Source organism: Strigops habroptila, chromosome 5, assembly GCF_004027225.2.
Source record: "Strigops habroptila isolate Jane chromosome 5, bStrHab1.2.pri, whole genome shotgun sequence".
NCBI lineage: Eukaryota > Metazoa > Chordata > Aves > Psittaciformes > Psittacidae > Strigops > Strigops habroptila.
In genome coordinates this window covers 60551730-60573829 of record NC_044281.2, presented here as the reverse complement: position 1 = coordinate 60573829, position 22100 = coordinate 60551730, and the positions used below count along the sequence as shown (strand labels likewise).

General features: G+C 43.4%; 1 protein-coding gene across 50 annotated transcripts in view; it reads right to left on the bottom strand.

The window, feature by feature from the left end:
- The window catches only part of SORBS1 (sorbin and SH3 domain containing 1), a 215667-nt gene that overhangs the window by 6839 nt on the left and 186728 nt on the right, over positions 1-22100 (bottom strand). For 22 of the 50 annotated variants that reach the window (XM_030488187.1, XM_030488185.1, XM_030488198.1 and 19 more), the window contains 11 exons: positions 20688-20737; positions 17555-17721; positions 14438-15958; positions 13602-13687; positions 11858-12025; positions 10329-10375; positions 9101-9215; positions 8868-8993; positions 7662-7856; positions 5065-5793; positions 3623-3739 (listed from right to left, as the gene is read on the bottom strand). In XM_030488187.1, coding sequence (XP_030344047.1) covers positions 3623-3739; positions 5065-5793; positions 7662-7856; positions 8868-8993; positions 9101-9215; positions 10329-10375; positions 11858-12025; positions 13602-13687; positions 14438-15958; positions 17555-17721; positions 20688-20737 — 3321 coding nt within the window. Of the gene's footprint in view, positions 1-3622; positions 3740-5064; positions 5794-7661; positions 7857-8867; positions 8994-9100; positions 9216-10328; positions 10376-11857; positions 12026-13601; positions 13688-14437; positions 15959-17554; positions 17722-20687; positions 20738-21214; positions 22076-22100 lie in introns of those variants that run through there. The other 28 variants (XM_030488212.1, XM_030488216.1, XM_030488214.1 and 25 more) reach the window with 16 other exon arrangements.

The following is a 22100-nucleotide window of genomic DNA, read 5'->3' as shown; positions in this document are numbered from 1 at the left end:
CAGATGAGATCAGAGCTAACTCAGGTGATGAAGTAGTTGGGAAAACCAATTTCCAGGCTGAGCTGAGAGGCAGTTGTGATATTTTTTTAATTCAAGAAAGTGCTTCTCTACTCCATACTAATAAATTGACTGCTGGAATTGCTCCATGAGCTCCTAAGATTGTATGGTCCCTTTCCCACTGATTACTTGTGACCTCCCTGACCAGCTTTTCCTCAAAAAAGTATTAATAACTATAAAGTAAGTTTGTTATCTGAAAGCTGAAAAAACCTGATACTACCTCTGAATACTCTTCAAACACAGGTTCAGAAAGACCATGTACTGCCTACGGTGATGACTCTATGTGCCAGAAGTGACCAAGAAATCAGCAAGCATGGGGCACAGCTCCAAAGTAAAAAAAACCAAGAGGTTCCCCCAAAATAATAAGCCAGCCCTGCTGCTGCTGCTGGAGGTAAACTGAGGGCCCTAAAAGTGATCAAGTATTCACAACCCCTGAGGACAACTCAATTCCTACCCCTCAGTCACACTATGTGCTTTGTAAAACTAAGTGAATAAACTTAAGCAGGTGCTTAAGTGTCTATGTCTCCTGGTGTACAGACTATACAACTATGTGGTACAATCAGTCCTGAAGCACAGCTGGCCACTGCTTCCACCTTATATGGAGTTTGAGGATGGATCTGAAGAATATCACAGATATGTAAGAATACCAGAAAAATGTTCTACATTAAGAGCCTAGAAAAGCCCCGAGACAGGTTTTAACCATTAGGAAGAAAGATGTTGGGGCTAACTCGGTAGTATTCTCCCTGCTCCTAATGAAGTCGAGTGTCATCACTGTGTCTACCCATTGCAGCTCTTGTTTACCTGTATTCTTCCATCCCTTTCTGGTAGGAATTAAAGGACTACATAAGCAAAGAGAAAGCTAAGCAGAACAGACTAACAGACAGACAAGACAGACATACAGACAAATTGGTATCCCCTCCGAAAAGGGCACACATCAGCAGCGATGCTCCCACACGGGAATGGAGAATCATGAGCAGGGAGGAGTCTCCAGCCCAGCTGAAAGAAAAAGGAAAAACCTCTGCACACATCAAAGCCCCAGCTCTGGTGAACATGAGGGAAAAGCTGGACAAAGAGCTCTCAGAAAGGACACTAAAAAAGCTGCAGTGCAGAGCAGCCTAAAGGCTGTCAAAAGAAAGACTCCCCCCGGCCTCTGGGTCCGAAGCTGAAGCAGTAAGATGCATCTCCCACAGGGAGCAGGCACCAATGCCTACTGCAGGCTGTGCAGTGCTGGCTTGGACAGTAAACGTGCTGGGTAGAAACATCACCCTGCTGAACCTCTGCAGCAACAGAAAACCACTGGGGGATATAAAAGCTTTCCTGGAGATGGTGCTAACTAATTGACATGCTAAGGAAGCATAGCTGGTCTGTGCTGGGGAAGATGGGGTCTGAGCAGCATCCTCATATGCTCTCCCTCTCTACCACAGGTGGATGAAATTACTCACCACTCTGCTTCAGTGGTTTTGTACAAGTGCAAAAGAGCAGACAGCCCCCTGACACCCCTCACACTGTCAGGTGATACAGGGACCCTCATCCAGCCATTCCTGCTGCTTACACACTTGCTAGCACCACTACTGACTGTCACACTGTGCTAACAGGACCTGAGAGTAAAACAGGAGTTAAACTAGAAATTCCCTGATAGATTGCATTACTGCTTAATATTTATGTTATAAAAGTATGTTTTACTGGAATATTCAAACAAATTATCTGTAAGTTATACTTGACATATCTTTCACATGCTGTGGGGTAGTTCTTTTTTCTTTTTAGTATGGACAGTAAAAATAAAATGCAACGACTTCAGAATAGGTAAAAGCCATTGCAATTTATACTACTAATAAATGGAACAGACAAGAACAGAGTCCTTCTACCAGCCCTGTACCAAAATAGTCTTAAACCTGCAAAAAAAAAAAAACCTGGGTCAGACTTTCATAACTGGGAAGGTTCTCTATAATGAGAAAGAAAATTAGAAAACTAAAATTCAAAATGGTAAAATACCTCAGACAGGGGTGGACAGCAATGGAAACAAAAACCAAATGTAATGTCTCATTTTCAAGTCTACCAAGTGATTTTCTCATTTAAACCAATGAAAAGATACAGATTTTTGCAAAGGCCTCCAAGGTATTACCCACAGTTCTGCTGAAGCCATCAGCCTGTGTATGGGTCACACAGGTAATTAGTGGTCATTTGTACATATAAATACTGCTCCGGCTCCCTAAACAACTGTAGGCCCAGAGATGGAAAGGAGATCAAGACTACTGGTAATGTCAGACACAATTTTAACTTGACACTGACAATGCTCTGATTGTCAAGGCATATAAAATATAAATTTTGGCTTGACTTTGACTCTAAAGAAAGGCCAAAGGGTGCTATTACAACCAGGTGCAACACCCAAAATAGAACTAGATGCTAGTCAGCACTCAGGAGAAATGTCTTTCCCCAAAAGTAGCTCTTTGCTCCTGCTCCTTTAAATCACATACATCCCAGCACAAGCACCAGCAGGACCAGCCACTTCAGAAGTCAGGAGAAAGGCCAACACAGAAAACTTCTATGTAGTTTTAACATGAAGCAGAATATGTATCCTGTTGGACTCAGATATTGAAACTAAAAGGGAAGCAGGAGGTGGCTGTTCAGTAAAAAGTTGTGCAAGCTCACAATTGGAGGGAAATGAGTGCGTAAAAGTAACAGGAAAATTTCAGGGTTCAAGCTGTATCTCGGTCTCATAAACGGATAAAGAAAGTAAGTAACATTGGCAACTACTTCTCACAGTCATCCTGCATGAGCAGCCTGCCTGGTTCACTGATCAAACCAAAAATTGCTTCCCCAGTACCCATCACTACAAACTCAGCCCAGTTTCTGCTGAGCTTTCCGTTTCAAATATTGCCATCTTGTGGAAGCTGCCTGGAAGGACTGATGAGCCACTAGCAGCTGCCAGCACTGCTCGTTCCCACACACTGGACATCCCAGCCACACGTTGCTGATGCTGAGTTGGTTATGCTGCACACACCCAACTGCACCCCTCCTTAAAGACGTTTGTAGCTGTCAGCAATAGAGCTGAGAACCTCTGGATCCTACCTGAGAAGGCTGGAACAGGTGCCTGACATTATGTATACCAAGTTGTGTATGCCATACCCCCAGGTCCAAAATGCTCAAAATGAATTCTGACCTGATGTGGTTAAACAAAACCTGAACCAAAGTATCTCACACTACATCATTCCTGCTAACAAGGCCACCAATATTGCCTTATAATGCAATCAAGCTGTAGGAACTCAAGGTCAGAACTACATAAGCCCTGGGTTAACTCCTTGGAGGAACAGAAAATCAGATCCTCAGCTGGTACAAACTGGCAGAAACCCAGAGCTACGTGGATTAGACCCAGCTGAAGAGTTTGGCCATACCTGCCCTTCTGCACAGCCTGGAAGTCATTTGAAATGATTTAAAAAAAAAAATTCTGAATTAAATGACAGGAGAAATATCTCACCTGTGAATGAATGGGTAAACAAGCATATGACAAAACAATGGCATGGAAACAGCTCTAAGTAATGGAAGAGTAATCAGCAAAGATGATTACCTGTGGCTTATTGACTCTGCATGTAAGTCTGGGAGGTGGCTGTGTTGTGACAGTAGAGGAAGAGAGGGCAGAGGAAGGGAGAGGAGCAGATGAAGAGAATGCTTTTGAGTCTGCAGTCTTTTGAAGAAAAGAAAAGTTGGTCAGCTTGGCACATAGTCTCTTATCACTATCACTGCTAGTGGTAAGAGCATCTACTATCCAGTAAATCTGATGCACACACAGCAAACATAACTTCATGCAAGGGCAAGTGCAGTTTCCAGTTAGTTCATCTGAGCTGACCACCTCATTCTGTTTTAAACATGCAGCTTATGCCTGTAAAAAATACTACTAAAAGTATGTCCAGATGGTAAATAGCGCAGTCTTTATACAGCTTTCAATGCACCTCTGGTTATGACTCAAGCAGAAATCAAACAATTCTTCATAAGATTTCCCAGTGTGAAATGTGTCATCTTAGAAACCTTAGTTCTTCATTATTTAATGTTTGCTAGATGGTGCATATCATGGCGGCTTATCGCAGTGCATCCAAGACGGTATTTATAATGCTAGGATTTTGAGCTCTCCAAACTTCCACTCTTACACAACACAGCACGGAGGATGCTGTCATGTATTTGGACTGTGTGTTGCCCACAATGGACCCCAAGTCAACGGAGAGCTGCAAACTAAGGCAGATCTACACCAAGACTGAGGTTAGGAGATCTATTGTAGAAGCTACTGCAGGGTTCCCCATCTTCCCTCTCATTGTAACATACAGCTACATGTAACTAAGAACTCTCAGGGAAAAGTATCACTAGTTTTAATTCTTATTTATGGCTAGACCCTTTCACATCATTTTGGAGATGCAAAAGTGATAAATTCCACTCAATGCACAGACAACAATCAAGCCTCCCTGAGTCACGCACATGTCAGAGTGAGGTTCACTAAATCACAGGCTCCGGGATCAAGAGCGGACAGCTTTTGTGATGCTAGGAGCCAGGTTGACATTTACAAGGCTTTTCAGTCCTTGGCGTTAGAAGGAACAAATAAATCCTATAACCAAAGATGATCCATTACACACTGGAAAAATCTCTGAATAGCAAAGAATTGCTTGTATTCCATACAGTGAGGTATATGGGCATGAGGCCTATGTGGTACTTTCATCTGACACATTTGGTAATAGTCACTATCTGGGACAATCACCTCATTAGACGTGACCAATTGAGTCAGTCCTTTGTTATTACCTATTCTAAAATAATTTTCACTACACTGCTCCTGAACACTCTTCTAAAACTTTTTGATCTACTATCCAGTGAACACCACTGGTGACCCCTGGAAGAAGTTCTTAAGATCATCAAAATTACGTGTGGCAACCCCTGGCTGTGCCTGGCCAGCAGAGCAGCACAAACCTTAACACACCAGTTAAAATCAGCGATTCAGAGCAGCACACACACATGCAGGAGAAGTACCTTCTTTTCCCCGCTTTGAAACTTTCCCAGATCACCTTTCCTCATGCCTCTTTTCTCTGTTTTACCTCCCTGCACAATAGCCATTAGCTCCTGACACAACTGGTTGTCCTCAGACGAACCCACAGGTCTCTTTTCTGGGCTCACACGCATGTCTAGTTGGGATGGTTTCAGGCAGCGCTCAACAGAGATCTTGGGAACAGTGTGAGCACCCTGCTCAGGGTTGCTGCTGCCCTCTCCAGTCTTTTGGAGCCAGGGTTGGCTGCCAGTAGTGTCACGCTGCTCTGTGAGGATGCTTTCAGGGCTCTCCGCTGCCCAGCAAGAGGAATTAGAGTAGCTCATGCTGGCAGAAGGGGAACCAACAAACTTTTCTTCACTTTGTGGAGTGGCCTCATAGAAACTGTGGGTGGAGGACTGAGGTCTGGATGAGTAAGAGGGCAATGGGGATTTAATGGACCTGGGAGTTGAGGAGCCAGAGAGGTGAGAATGGTGGAGGCTGACTGTGGGGGAAGGGCTGGCTGCAGCAGAAGGCGAGAGATAGCCAGTGTGAGAGAGAGAGGCTTCGGGCGGAGGAGGCAATGGAGGAGTTATGGCAGGAGTGGGGCTAGGAGATACTCCCACCGTCAGAGCAATCCACTCAGATGTGACCGCCTGCACCTCTGGAGATAAGGCGCGGCGTGCGAAAGGCAAAGGCGGAGGAGTTGGTGTATGGAGCTGCTCAGAGCTGGGAGACTTGAAGGAGACAAAAGTAGGAGAGAAAAAGAAAGAAATGAACAAAAAAAATAATAAAGGAATATATAAAGCGACCGAGCAAAAGTAAAAGGAGAGCAAGCGAGTATGGAGAAGAGCAGATCTGTGACCAACCATGGTGCTTAGGTATTCCACAGACAGTGCACCATGTTGGACAACATCCTGTTCACAGCTACTCCAACCACAGGGTCCAGTCTGGATCTGTGTTGCCAATAACCTTCTCCAGCCTTTGTCAGGATCTCAGACACAAAACATCTTGCAGAAGACCTTAAGACTTCATACCATATGTCCTATGTCCCTCAGGGAGCAGTTGAAGCCACCATCCATGATGGCAGCATGTAGCATTTGACTGGCTGGCAGTAACAGCTGAGGCCCCAGCAACTCACACTGTGGACCCAAGACAGAATTCACTGGTGCAATGAATTTTGACTTTATCCACTTTAGCACGAGCAATGCCTGCTCCTCAAGAAACCTGCATTGCTGAAGCTGTGGAGGAGAAAGGGATAAAAAAGCCAGCTGTGGCTATTTGGTCTTTTGGTGATTAAAGTAGGTCCTGTGTTTATAAAGGCAGAACACACAACTGACTTCTGCCCTTAGCTATTACCACCAGTAATGTCAGTGAGATCAGCTACATTAGCACTGATCAGAGTGTTTTCCCAGTCCTCTAAGTTAGGCAAAAAAAGGGAGAGAACAGATTTACCAGGGGAAGAATCAGAAGAATAGCAAAGGAAACAAAAAAAGGGTGAACATGATCCCCTCCATTAAAGGGAGAAGCTTGCAGAGAGCTGGTGGCAGACAGGTCACAGCCATGGAGAGACTGCCAAGCTCAAACAGAAAAGCTCAACTAAGGTCCACTTCGACAGGGAACCCCAAAAAGCAACAAATCTTTCCTCTTCACACAGTGGCTAAGAATAAAAACACTCCTTTTAGGGAAGATCCAGACAGACTCCAGGCATGAGCCATGGCAGCCTTTCCCTTCCCTCCTGATCCCAATTCTCCACTTCTGTTCCTTGGAGGCTTGACCTCAGAATGACCTTGCTTCTGTCCCATGGATGAGAGGGAGATGTACCAGAACCTCATGGCTGCAAACCAGAAACATATGCTGACCTTCAAGCATGAGTATTTGCAGGATGAGAGCAAAAGAAAGGGATTTAGAGACTCACTGCTGCGCTGATACATTTTCCACAGCAAACATGCCGGGATCCCCATATAATTACCTGCTGCCATTTTGATTTCTGCTTTGAACTGCAGCATGGTTTATAGTGACTCTAATATTCATCTAAGATCCCAGACTGGCCTGCTTTCAAAACCTGAGTTTGTTTAGCACCAATTTCAAATAATACAGGCTGCTCTCCTGACCCTGTCTCCCAAAACCTTGATTATGAGCTGGAACATTTAAGGGTAAATATACAGCTTGATTCAAGCTGACTGGAATCAACATAATAAATCCTATAGACTATAACAGTCTGTGATGCCCTTTTAATAGTCATAATAAGAAATTCACTCTTCACAGTGGAGGTCTGTAAAGTGTAAACAAGCACTCATGAGGAGCCGGACCACCAATTCATTCTATCTCTGGCAGTGAAGTTTATTCAGATGGCTGTGAACTGTAGCCCTTTCAACCTGGCCTGAATTCAAGCTACAGATCAGAGATGAAAAGCTGAGTCTCCAAATCCCCACATGACCCGTTCATTAACCCTTCTGGTAAATGAAACATCACCTTTTCCTGCAGTTGCAGTATACTGCAGGGAGCACGTGGCTTTTACTGTGCAAAACACTAGTCTTAACTACAGCAATGGCAACATCCCTCTGTTCTGCAAGGTGTAACTGGCTGCATCTAGTCCAAATACCTGTGGTGAAGCTGTCATGCTGCGGTTAGGGGAGAGGGACATTGGTGGGTCAGGATAGTCAATGGCATTCTTGACCACTGGCCGCTTGAGCACTTCCACGTAAGTGACAGGGAAGATGCCTTGACGATTGGTGCCAGAGATTCTTCCTTCATACCAGTTCTCATCCACTCGTCGAATCAATATGATCCTTTCACCCTATGGGAAGGAACAGTAACATAGTCCCGATCTTAACATATTTCATCAATCCAAAGCAGATTTTTAATCTTGCTGCATCTGATTTAAAACAACTGGTGGCCCTCAGCCTCCTCTATTTCCCAGTTATGTGGGAACCCTAGGCTCTGGGTGGGAATGATATTTTTCAGTTCAGAGAAGAGGGAAATGCAGATATACTGGAGCTGACTTGCGCTGTCTGCAGACTCAGTTATGCTCGCATTTTCAGGACTCCACTTGCTATAGCCAATTAATAAAAATGGAAACCAGCAGTTTCAGGCTGACCACAAGACTCAGGGGTATGAGATATACAGGGCATATGCACAGGTCTGCAGTTTAAACTAGGTCTCTGTGCTCCCTCCTGTTCTGCTGGCAAATGAAGTGACTTCCAGATCATTAATATAAAGTGCAAGCCCCATCTTCATGTACAATTAAAAGAGAATTAGACAAAATCTAATCTGAGCTGTAAAATAGAAAGCTGGTTGAGAAAGAGAAATGCTGCTACTTAATCTAAATACGTCTGACTGCTCGGAACAGCCATTACACAACGCATTCCTATCCCTTCACTCTGCAGAACTTTGCTTGCCTGTCTCAATGATTTGGCTTGTGGTACGAAGGAAGGTGAATCCAGTTTCCTTCTTTTTTATATTACTATTCTCATGTGACCGTGTGCATCTCCATTGGAGAGGATCAGACTGGAGAAATGTCACCAAATATTTAATTTGCCGTGCAGAGCCAGGCTTCCAGCATTTGTGCTCAAAGTATCTTCTTAGCTAGCCTTAAGGAAGCAACTGGCACTTCTTGAGTCAGCCTACCTACAACGCTGTCCCTGAAACACACTATGTAATGAGTATGGAGTAAAAACATGGGCGGTAAGAAGGAATCTTTCCTGAATATGGAGTTCATCTTATTTGAGCTTTCATTTGGAAACTGCAAGTTACTAGTGTTAAAAAATGTTTGTCTGGATTCAGTTCATCAGCACAATTAATGTCCTACCTTTCTGAAGGACATTTCCACTTGGGTATCTCCATTGAAGTTGAACTTGGCAATAGCATCTCCATATTCCAATACTTGCAATGGTGATGTCTTTTTGGGCTGAGCTTTCTCAGCTGGTGGGAGGAGCTGGAATGAATAAAGAGAATCATATGAGTCACATATAAAAAGCCCATAAACTGGTCACTGGCAGAAAGGGAGTGGGCAAAGAGAACACCTGCAAGGAAAGCAGCTACCTCTATGTATGATCGTGGGAAGATGCCAACTCTGCCATGGTGTTCGCCTTCATACCAGTTCTGGTCAATCTCCTTGTAAATGTAAACAATATCTCCTTTTTGCAGAGGAAGTTCCCTGTTAACAACACAAGTGCCACATAAGAACACCACTGGAGAAGAGATGTGTTCCTTTTCTGTCCAGCAATCCTGAGGTATCATGGTCTGCATCAGCCCTATTGATATGAATCATGCTCCACGCAAAGTGAAAGCTACATGTTGAGAACTACATCTGCCTCAGTTTTATTACAGGTGCTGGGGAAATGCTGTGTAAATCATCACGTATAGAACATATACAGAATATTCCCAGGACATTAGCAGCTGAGAAGAAAAACAGCAAATCCTTCACTGAATTCTGGTTTGTTCTTTCTTCCCTAGCAATGTTAAAATAAGAGCTTCTCCAAGGTCATGCAGAGGGCCTTCTAGGCCTTCTCTTCACAACAGTGCCTCCCAAAAAGAACGAGTATTGCTGTGTGATTCACGCAAGGCACTGCAACAGGGTATGTGGTACACCAGAAGCATCCACTGGTGTATCCACAGATGCCAGGGGAGCAGTGACCACTCTGTAACCTTATAGGTCCTGAATCAAGAAAATCCTGAGCTAAGGGCACACCTTGACATGCTTAAAGTTAGGCATCTGTTTAAGTCCCAATGCTTAGCACAGTGAAAAGGATGCTGCTGTTCTGCATATATATGTTGTTCTGACCACCTGTATGGTAGATTTACTACCTGTATGGTAGTAAGCTACTAACTAATACAGTTCTTCCAGCTCCTACATCGGAGCACAACCAGGGATGTCATGCAGAGGAATCCCTTCCATCTCCAGCACAAGGGCAGTGACAGAGCTGCTGCCCAAAGGTCTCACCCAGCTGTTGTTCTTACAAGGTGTGTGGAGGAACATCAGCCAGAGCACTCTCCCATGGCTCCGCTCACCCCCAGAGCAGAGCACTAATTTGTTCCTGGGTTACAGATGCACTGAGAAAGAAGACATGTTCCTACAAATCCTTTAGAGAGTATGACCTGTAAAATTCATATTACGTTTCCCTGTCTTACTATGGACAGCTTCGGTTTGAACTGCTGCAAAGATACTCCCAAAACATGAATGGAATTCCACGACACTTCAAAAATGCTGCATCCTAGGGGAAAAAGCAGGCAAAGAACACTCAAGGCAGTAGTAACAAGCTGTACTCACTTTAGCGTCTGTGCTTTAAAGTCGAACTTGGCTCTAGCAGGTCTCATCTAGAGATCGGGGGGGGGAGGGGGGGGGGAGAAGAAAAAAAATCAACACAATAAAATTAATAATTATGTTTTTAACCCTCTTCTGAGGAAAACCACCCAAACTCTTCTATAGCTAACATTAGTCTGGGGAAGAAATTGAATGCAGCTATTCTGCTACAAGCTTGTGTGCAACTAGTACTACAATGCAAATACGCTGGATGGGTCTCTCCCACCAGGGCAAAAAGTGCCAACTTCCGGTATAACAGTAACTAAGAGCTCTAAGGGACATGGATTTAACACCAACAAACTTTTAAATGTGACAAACCCTGCTGAATGAAAGCTGCTCCAGTAACTACAGTTACTGGGGGCTCCAGGACTAAATTTCCCTTGCTATGTGAATGGAAAAGCAAAATTTACTAACTGGGGAAAAGAACAGCAGGATTTTATTTGGTGTGGTTCTTACTGATTATTACCTGGCCCTGCTGATTCCTGCAATGTGACCCATGTACTCTGTATAAATTGGTAGGAAAGAGACAAAGGTGAGGAGGAAATATGAATAAATTATGTGGCTAAAAAAATGTCTCCAGTGGCTACAAAGCTGAAGATGACACTGAGAGCAGGCCTCTGCTTTAAAGCTTGATTTACTTGGCTCATTTTCTAATGGACACAAAATATTCAGACAATTTTAAAGTAATTTTGGTAGCAGAGCATAAAATAAGAAGCAGTCACATTCATGTGGCACCAGAGCATCTGAAAGTACATACAGGGCAGACAAGTGTACTCCATCCATGTGGTGACCACCTCAACCACCGCTGCAATGCAGCACCTCTGGGGAAACAGAGCCACTGTCAAAAGTCCCAGCAAAAATCCCTAAGGCAGAAAAAGGCATTTGGCCAGGACACCTGAACGAGCATCCAGCCCTTAGGAAAAGTACCTTGGACTCATGGAAAATCCATCTACTTCCTCCTTTGTCTCTTTCAGAAAGACCAACTGGGTCATATGCAGTGAAACATGCTAAGACTTCTTCCAATTGTTTCTAAAGGACAATAAGCACCTTTCAAGAGGAGAAGAAACAATCTATTTCTATGAGTAAATTTCTTCTAAGTAAAACTACGAGACAGTGACATGGCCAGGATCAACAAGACATGAAGTTTCTAAACATAAGGCACAGACAAGACGACAATGTAGCAATATGATGCAAAAGATGTAGAATGCCTTTGATTCACTAAAAGTAGCTGATCTTTAAAGGCATGCATCACAGGTGTGCACCAGCAATTCTCAGCAGCCATGCTTTAACATATGCAGCTTGGTAAAGAGATATCAATTAATTTACCAGGCACAAGAGTCAAAGCAGATCTAAACGAAGCCAGAATGGGAAAGGGGAAGGTGGAAAAAAAACCCGAACAACATTCTCTGAAGAGCTAATGTGGGCCTAAAGCACAACTTTGTGAGAGGCAAATATTGCTTTGGGTCAAGCAGCAGACTGAGGTAACTAAAACAGACCTCTGACCCAGATTTCCTCTTTGCTGTATCGTCTACATTTAGGAGGTCCCCAAATCGCTCATTAGTGATAAACTGATGGTGCGTTGGAATAACCCCTGTGTGCCTTCTAGCTGCAATATCAGCTTCTTCTTGCTCACGTTTAAGCCGTCTCTGGTCCTCTAAAAGTTTCTGCCATAAAATTGCATAAAATGGGCAGTAAATCATCTAGTTAAATGTACTCAAAAGCTGCCATAAATGTGACTTAAATAAAACTTCTGAGGTCCCAGCAAATAGCTGGAATTTTACAGTTCAACATAAAATACTGATTCTGCTAATTACACAATACTTTTTCATTTTGCAAGCACAGAAAATAAAACACCATTATGGCATAACTGAAATCCAGCTCAGACAAAGGATCTGATCCAAAGCTGATGGAAGTCAACAAGGAGTTTTTCTAAGTTCTGGAGAGGTCCTGGGAGCTTCTAAGATTGCTGATAATGCAGATGGCTGATCCAAACACCCTTCAACCAACAAGGTTTCTCTCACTGACTTCCAAGAGACCTGAATCAGCTCCACAAGTAATTTCCAAGGCATCAAACTCCCCTGGGCTTTGCAAAGAGCTTGAGAGAGATCCTAACCACCTTCAGGTTTCAGGTCCTCCATACTTCCTCTGGTTTCATGTAATATACTTTGTAAAATAAAGTAAATAAACCCCAAATAATTATTTTGGACTTCTGAAGTCTCTGGAACACTAAGGGAAACGTGCATTTTTGAGCATCTGGGTAGAAGGATTCTTCCACCTTTTAGGGCTGACTGTAGGCTGAAGAGTTCAGCTCTGTGCTAATTTATTTGAAGCCAGCAGGTCTTAGCGAATTCAGAGTTTTGCTGTTACATGACTTTTTGTGCTGGATTTCGGAAATGGGAGGATTACCAACTGTTTCACAGGAGAAGACAGCAAAAGTATTTTTCACATAGGAATTAAAAGCAGGTTTTACCATCTTTCAAAGCACACATACACATTATCTGAACTCAGAAAGTCAACACTAAAAATGTAACTTCCCCTCCCCACCCCCACAGTGAAAATTAATTCCAGCTTCCTGGAAACGAATCACTTTATAACTTCTTTAACTCAGTGTGAATACAGTCAGTGCTGAAAAGTCTGTGTGGTTTTCCTATTATCTTGGCTTCTGCCAGAATTGCCCAGCCATTTTGAAAAGGACTGCTACATTCTGCCATCAACAACTTGAGACACCATAAAGAATTCTAGTTTGCACTGGGGTAAAACTTCACACTTTCTGATAGCTTAAAATATCTTACATTTGCTGTTCAAAACATAAGGACCCCCACAAGAAAACAGTGTTCTCACCAGTTTGATTAATACTGACTCAAGTGGCTCGCTTGGAGAACAATAAAACTTTAATTCACAGAATAACCATTTCATCTTTATCTGTCAGTACTGGGGTGTTGTACCACATCTCATACACATCTCCAATCTTTTTACAGTCTTTAAAGCCCCCATATATAATTTTATGCAATTGATAAGAACTATCAGGTTTATTTTAAACAAAAACTAATTCGGACTACACATTATACATTAAATCAGTGGCAGAAGTATTATTAAAACATACTAGTTCCAACTAGATTGCTCTAACTTCCAATATACATAGCCATGGACATACAAGCTGTCCTTAAATAAGGCTGAATGTTGTATTTCTTATATATGCAGCTGTTACCACTGTTATTAGGTCATAAAGGAGGGCATTACCTCTTTATCATCATGCCGTCTGCGGATAATTTCTTCTGGAGTTTCCATGTAATCAACTGGTGCAAAATGCCTTGGTGATTCTGAATCTACTTCGAAACAATATAAGGAAGTTAAAATACACTTGAATTTATCTAGCATAACCAGAAAGGAAAAAAATAGATATTTTTAAACAATTTGTTTCCATTCTGACAATAAGGATTCTCAATTGCTGTTGACCAAATTGCCAATCAGATGCCCAATAATTTATCCATTTTCATTTTTTTCCCTTTTGGGCTGTACTTGTGAACAAAGATCAAAAAACAGGGAGAAAATAACAGTACGGGAAAGTGTAAAGACATAGAAGGACTTTGTGAAGAAAAGATTCGCTGCCATCAAAAGTATGATTTGCATTTTACTGTTGAGAAAAATTTAACACACACACACACACACACACGCACACACACACAACTAGACCTTGAGAAAAAAAAAAACCTTTTTTTTCCTTAAAGCAAATCGTCTGGGTTTGTTTTGTATTCCCATGTGTGCAAATGATATATGACTAGAAACATCTCATGTTGAGATTCTTGCATCCCCAGAGTTGCTTGAGAGACAAACTGAACCTGATGTGATTAGAAAGGCAGCGGAAATCGTTTCTCAGAAGCGCGGCTGTTAACAAGTCCTGAACAAAAATGTCCAGCAAGACACGCAAAGGATGTTAGACACACAAGGGGAAAAAACAGAGAGTCAGGGGAGGCAAAGGTGAGGAGTAAAAATGCAAGGGTTGTGGAAGAAAAGGGGAGGGTAAAGGAAGGAAGAAGACAGATGAAAGGACACTGGTAAAGAATGCAAAAAGCCACCTCCTAGGTACGTCCCAAGTTCACTTTGCGGGTTGTTGTTTGTGTCCAGGCTGTGACAGAGGGCATATGGAACAGGGTTCATATTGTTTAAGGAGTCAGGAGTATCAGCCCGGCCCATGAAGCTATCTTGGCTAGATCCCATGGTGGGGAAGTAGCTAAGCCTCTCCACAATGTCATAGGAAGACAGGCGCATGGGGGCTAGAGGCCTGCTTCTGGTGGAGCACAGTTGGTGCTGGAAGTAGTGACTTTTGTCTCCTATGCTTCCCTGTAGCTGTATAGGGTCGTCTGGGTTCTCAGGGTTGGGTACTGCCGGGCTTCCCAGGCAGTCTGGGGGTGGAGTCCTGCGGGATTTGTGTTGGAAGGGCTTTTTCAATCGGAAGGGCAGCGGGCTCATTAGGTAGACATTTCTGGGGAGCATGTGTCTGTCCCCATAGACATCCCCTTTGGCATCAGGGTTCCTGGAGGTCTGCTGCTGCTCATGCCTTCGGATGGTAGTGAACCTGGTGTAGGAAGCCGGGCATGAGCCTTTGCATCTGTTGATTTTATGCTTCTGAGGCCCACTGAGGTTGCTGCTGCCACCGCTGTCGTTGGACGCATTTGAGAGGAGATCTATTTCATCTGTACAAGCTGAAAGTGTGTCCATAGGGATGGCATCACTGACATCTGAAGCTGTGTCCTCCATGTTGCTGCAGGAGCGAGATGATTTATCTGCCAAGCTGGTAGCATCCTTCTCTTCTTGGTGTGCTTTTGGCAAATCCAGAAGAAACTCTGCAGAGTAGGCTGAACTCAGGCAAGTTTTAGACTGGAGAGAAGTGGTGAACTTGTTTTGTCCAGTGGAAAAGTCAAGTGAGGGCATTGATCGGGATCTCTGGATCAGCTGCTCAAAAGCACTGATACGGGAGGAAACAGTGTGTTTGGGGATCTGCTCTGAATCCTCTCGACTAAGACTGTGCTCCATCCTGTCCTTTGCTTCATTCTCAAACTGAGATGCAATATCCCTCACACTGCAGGAGGAGACTGTGCTCAGATCGATCCTGGACCGGTTGATCTGGTGCATGTCTTTATACAGCATTGTAAACTCCATCCCACTCTTCCTGGAGGCAGGGAACAGGTAGCCTTTCCTAGAATTGGTGCCATACTCCTGCAGGCTCATAGTACTGCCAGATTTGATGGCATACTCCTGTTTTGACTTCATCAACATGTTTTCTATGCTTTCCCCTATGTCTACTATGAAAGCTTTTTTATTATGAAACAAGGTAATGGAGCTACGAAGGTTTTCGCAGCTTTGAGCTTTCTCATGAGACAGCAAGATACCCTTCTTGTCCTGCACAAGAACAGCTGGAGCTGCTAGTTTGGGTTTGAATTTAGAAGGGAGGATTTCAGTAATGCAGGCTTTTGCAGCTGATAAGGGCTTCTTATGTTTACATGCGTGACCTAACATACCGGTATGACTAGCGTTAAAGGTTCGGCTATTAACTGAAGAGGGTGCAGTCATATGAGCATTCCCACCTTTACGATCCACTGGTAAGCATGCAGAATAAAATAAATACAACCTGTTAGCTTAACTGCTAGAAAGCTGTTGAGAAAGGAGAAAGAACATGCTTGGATCTCATAAAATGCACTTTAAAGAAACAAAGTTTCAAACCAAAGAAAAGCAAGCAGAAACTGCACAACAAGCCACGCTCACAGGAGTAGGTGAAGTGCTGCTAGCATCTCTAAAATGAAAGGCTTGGCCAGAAGCAGACCTGGAGCACTTTGTAGGCACCCTCCTAAAAAGTGCTAGCATCATCAGCTTCTAGTGAAGCTGCAGCACCATGGAAAAGGGCAGCTGAATTCTGGGCAGGATCAGGGTGTCAGCAAGAATGCAGAAGCACTAACATTGCAAAAATGGCTTAATACTAAGCCCTGTAATCACACCTACTATGGTCTCATCACAGTGCTTGCCAAACAGTTTATTTCTCCGAGGAAGACGACAATTTGTGGCTGACTGTGCTAGCACATGCAGGCCACATCAGTTGGCATTGCTCAAGAACAGCCTGCTTTGAGAGTCCCCATACTAGGAATAAGCCGAGTGTCCTTCAGACACTGTTGTTAGCCATATTTGCTTTAAAAATCAAGGAGTCAGATCAGGACACTACTTTTTTTTTTTTTTAAATTCAGATTTAGTCTGGTTTCAGCTTAGACAGCAGTTTTTAAGTCGGTTTCCGATTTGAATTTAAACTCAAATGTCAAAATAACTGTTCAGGTTCAATTGCAGTTTGGGGAACAATAACTGTCTGAACAGATTTTTTTGTTCAGATCCAGTTTGACTCCTTGCCCTACAGGCCTGACATAATGCTGAAAACAGCTGGAAGATGGAGACAGAGAAAGACCTTTTTGGTATGATGTACTATTTTTAGGGAGAGCAGTTCAGAAAGCCAACACATTCCTTCCTCAGTCCTCTCCCCATCTGAAGCCATTTTTAGGTTGAAGCTGGCTCAGGATATATTCCCCAGTACAACTCCCTGATGGGACTCAGGCTCTTCCTTGTCCTAATCTAGACAGTCCATGATGGGGGGAGGAAAGGGGAAGAGATGCAGTGGTCCCTGCTGCCTCCCTGACTCACAGCCTGCAGGGCATTGCTGGTTCACAGTGTCCCATACATTCTCTGCACACTCCTGGCAGGCAGGAGGCTGTGGAGCACACAGTGCCAGCTACACCAAGGTAGCCAGGCCAGCAGACATGGTGTGGCCTGCTGAGATACCACAGCAGGAAGAGCAGAAAGGGCAGGAAAGGGCTCTAGCATGGCAAGGTAGTAGGAGCAGATGGATAACAAGGCCAGCCTAAGCAGCCTTGAGGAAGAACATGAGGGTACGGGGTGTGTGGCTGAGGTGCTGGATGGAGGGAGCTGGTCCCTGTTGGTAAGAGGAACCTGGATCAGATAAAGGGGTCATGAAAATTATTGGCCAGAGTGGTCTAAGACAAAAATGGAGGGAAAACTGGGGATGGCAAAGAGAGAGGACAAGGAAACCTCAACTTGCTTGAGGACTCTCAACCCTGCAGCAGTTCGCACCATTATCACCTGTCTTCTGACACTTTGTGTAGAATGAAGAAGAGGTTAGTGCCCTGACCACCTACCTTTTGTGGAAGCAGAGCTAGAAGGTCGCTTGAGGCCACTCAGCCCCTGGAATGGGATATCTCCACCTTCCAGCACACTCTTGTAAATCTGCCTTTCATTCTCCAAGCCAGCAGGGTCTGGTTCTGATTCCCTCTTCACTGCATGGTAGTTGGGTGAATATGCAGAGCTGGAAAACACAAAAGAGGAGGGACACCAGTAAGCCATTTCTATTTGCTGAGAGCTTCATGCAGAGTAAGAGAAAACCACACTTGTGAACACAGAATAAACTGTGTATGAAGAATTGGTTCTGAATGAAGAACACGACATTTCAATAATGTTCTAGATTTGGCACTACCATAGCATTATCCACCTGAGGGAACTCTCCCAGCTCAGTCCCACAGAAAACAGGCGGCAGAAAAACACTGCTTTATTTCACAGATGAGACAACAGAGTCACAGAGCAGATGCATGATTTCTTTACAGACACAAATTCACTGGCTAGCTGGAAATACAGCAAGTAACTTCCAGCTCCCAGCCCTCTCTCCTTAAACCCTAGCCTTGCCTGTCCCCTGCTTACAAAGCACAGCTGCTCAGGAGTTCACCCCAACCAATTCAGCTTCCCAGTTAACACTATAGTTCAAGACTCCCAGAGCAATTTCTGAATCCCACTGGTGGGGGACCATGCAGAGAAGAAACAGTATGGGCCTACAGACACTACTGTTTTAAATACCAAAGAAATTCCCAAATGTACAGAGTTCTGCTCAGCTTTTCCTCAGGCTTCCACTACAGGGAATGAAAAACCCTGGTCTCTGGGTCTACCACGCAGATGTATAAACAAAATGCTGTTAAAATGAGTACAATTTTAATTTCTTTGGCTTTTAAGAACTGAACATTCATTACAAATCCCTTCCCTCAGACAGGAATCTGAGTACAAGTATGCCCCTACATGTGATTTCTAGATTTCTTTCTAAAAAAATAATCAACAATGCCATGGTATAAATGGCCTTTCCAGGCACAAAAGACTTACCGAGCAATTAGGCAGAGAGTGTTTTTCTAAAAGCTAAACTCATCTGATACCAGTTTTTGTGCTGAACTGGGCTCTTCAGAATAAGATGCAGTTTCACACAAAGCTATTCTGGGGCCAAAGCATGACTACTGGAAAGTTTGAAAAAATAAAAAAGCATGGCATTTGCCAATTCATGGAAACATTTTGAAAGCTGGTGAACATTGTGATGTCCAGGAGTGATTCAAATTTATGTAAGTGTGGAAATGCCTGTGGTTATGCCTGCTTGTTGTGGATAGATTTGTACATGCATCTGTTTATTTTGGATAGATGCTGTACTTATGGGGAAAGAGAAAGATTTCAAATACATCAGAGGACTGGCTATGGAGGTGGAATTACACAATCTCTGGATCACAAAGGAGATTTTACTTTCTGGACAAGGAAAACCAGGTCATATGCAGTCTCATAAATTACTTTCTGGAGTAAAAGCTCATGAAAAGCACTACAAAAGAGAAAGGGAATACTGTCAGTTTTTCAACCTAGGCAATCCTCAAACAGACCGATAGCTACAGAGCAGTTGTGTTTTATGGGCGTTATCTCAGTGCTTCTCTTTGCCAGGTTCCCTGACAAGGAAGCCCTGCCAATTGCTGCAGGGAATAATGACTGCCCTGAAGTTCCTCACCTGGGAAGTAAAAGCATTTTAGCCTAGTTGTAAAAAACCAAAGAGTTAAAACAATCCACCTTTCAGCATACACCTAGGGGAGAGAGGAGGCCTTTGGCAGAGTTCCTTTACCAGTTGCTCCCTTATTAGGGCCAAAGCAGGCTGCCACATCAGAATCAGGTAAACAGAGGGAAGAGCAACACCGCAAAAAAGACAATAAACTCCAGGTATCTTTTCTCCCCGCTCTCTAAAGACAGGGCAGGGAAGAATGCGCAACTCACACACCAGGCCTCACTATTTTGTTCCATTCCTAGACTACCCCTTCACTGGCTCAGGCACTGGCATGCCTGTGTGCTTTGGGTGGTGTCAGAAGGGGCAGACAGCGCTGCTGTGGGCAGAAACCTTACCAGTCCTTTGGCAAATATAAGCTTTTTATGCTAATCTCTGAGATCTGCATTTATCTTATAGCTCTCTCCCTACCAAAACAAAGCTAAACAGTCATAGGAGCAAACAACAAAATAAAGCAGTGTGCAAGTTTCCCAGCACAATAAGCACAAACAGAAGGCAACAGAGTTCAAAGAAGTACAAGAGTCCTCTAAGGCAGTCCCAGAGAGGTGGCGAACACACGTGATGTTAATGAGTGTCTGAAAAAGAACATGCCTTTCCTAACAACCATCCATGCAGAGGGGACCACTGTGCCTACAGACAGTGTTAAGCGCTCAGTCCAGTTACAAGGAGCAGCAGGTTCCCAAGTAGGAACTGGCTCCCTGGCTCAAGTAACTTAGTACAGCTTGAGTAACCCAGCACAACTCAGCATCTTGATCTGGATGTGTTTTGTGTGTGTGCGTTCCTCTTTTAAAACAAACCAGCTCCATACGCAACTAATTTAGACAGAGTTTACTGTTTATTATGTATTCCTCCAGAAAAGCAAAGCCACATTAGGACTTCAGAAATCTAATTTAGATCTTTTTTTTTCTATAGAGAAATATCACTATTACCACTGTTCCCCTCTTGGAAGTTGGAAAACTACTGCCTTCCATCAACGGCATCCTTTTGATCTGGTGCACATAACTGGGAATATCTAACAGGAGCCAATCTATCATACATGTGTATCAGAAACAAATTTTGTTTATTCCACACAATGCAGTTACTTGCACGAAGTTACAATTAATTCACAAACTTCATCATGATGGAGGTTAAAAAAACCCAAACAACAACAAAAACAGACCTTAAAGTCATTGCCTAGCACAAACAGCAATTCTTATCTAGACAATAAAATCACTCATGTAATTACTTCAAAATTCATTCAAGATCAAAGAGCAGATATTGTACCTGGACTTATCTAAAGCACCTGTATAATTCTCATGGTACACACATTTGTCTATATCCATCACCAAAAAATAAAGCCAACCCATTTCCAACACCCAAAACCCTGTCCTACGTGCCCTCAGATGGTAAAAGAGACATCAAAAAGCAATTGGAAAACTTACTAGGAAGAATGGTCTGTGGAAGTTTCCAGAGGAGTGACACGTGCTGTATTCTGCAAAAGTCCAAACAAAGGCGTCATTGACACATACTTACACGTGAGGAGAAAGAGAAAGGCTTGCCTAAGTAATTTTCCATTTATTGCTTGAATATTAGCCTTTAGAAGACATTGAGGTTTAAGTCTAAATGCAATTTAAGCTGTCAATGTCTTTGCAGAAAAGTGACAATTTTCCCGAGTTCCCTCAGGGCAGTGACAGGTTTTTAGCACAGCCAATGCCTTTTCCCAGAGCCTATTCTTTGTCTGCAAATGAGTCATTGTGAATAAAGCCAAAAGCAAGAAGAGATAACCAGCTGGGCCATGACCAGGAGACACATGCTCATAATTATTTCCCCAAGCTTTTTCCCCAACCAGTCACTGCCCGCCTTTGCTTTAAAGGTATATTACATTTCTGCAGCAAAACATTCCCCAGCATTCAAAAAATAATATCAAAGCACTAACAAGTAAAGCAATGTTTCAGTTCAGTTTCCTTACTTAAGAGAAGCAACGCCAGCTGCACAGGTTCAATAGCAAAAGCCAGTTCTTATCCGCTTGCTCTAAATTCATCTAACACTTCCTAGGTACATTATTTAAAAAACTGAAGGCAATTTTAGAAGAAATGCTCTATATTGGTAACTATCTGAGAATTCCTATGTAGACAGAAAAAGCAAATCTTGGGTGTGAAAAAGCAGCTTGTTCAGGTCCTGGTGAAATGCTGGAGCTTCAAAAAAAAAAAAAAAAAATAAAAAAATAAAAACAACCCCAAAAAAATCAGCCACAACAGAATAAAATAGAAGAAATGGCGTGTTACCAAATTAATCTATTATTTCATGGTTTGGGTCCTGCAGACCCTCAAAACAGCAGCAGCAGCTCACCTGCCCTAGAAGGCCATGGCAAGGTGCAGCATAAGAAAAATTGTGTAAAATCTCTTGGGAATATCCAAATCGTGGGTAGGCATGAGCTTCTAGCAGAGAGCGGGGCTTGTATGAAGGGAGGGTAGATGGCAACACGCTTGAAAGGCACGAGATGATGACGTGACGCCAACCAAGAATTTTAAGCTGATTGCTGCTGCCTATTCATGTGAAAAATACGGGGTTTTTTTGCAGACACTGAACTCAAAATCCTAAAGGGGGATGTGGGGGGAGGGAGGGGTTGGGCAGCTGAAAGGGAATGTGGGATAGAGGAAATCACTGCAGATGTATCTGTATCTGAAATGGATTTCAAGCCGGATTCTCAGCATCACGTTCTATTATTTCTGACAGCAACACAGCAAGCCATGCAGTCAGAACGGTCAGAACCATTATTTATCCCAACCTCATTTAATAATCATCCAGCAGTGAACAGATTAGAGCAGAGAGTTTGGAAACAGGGATTGGCAGCA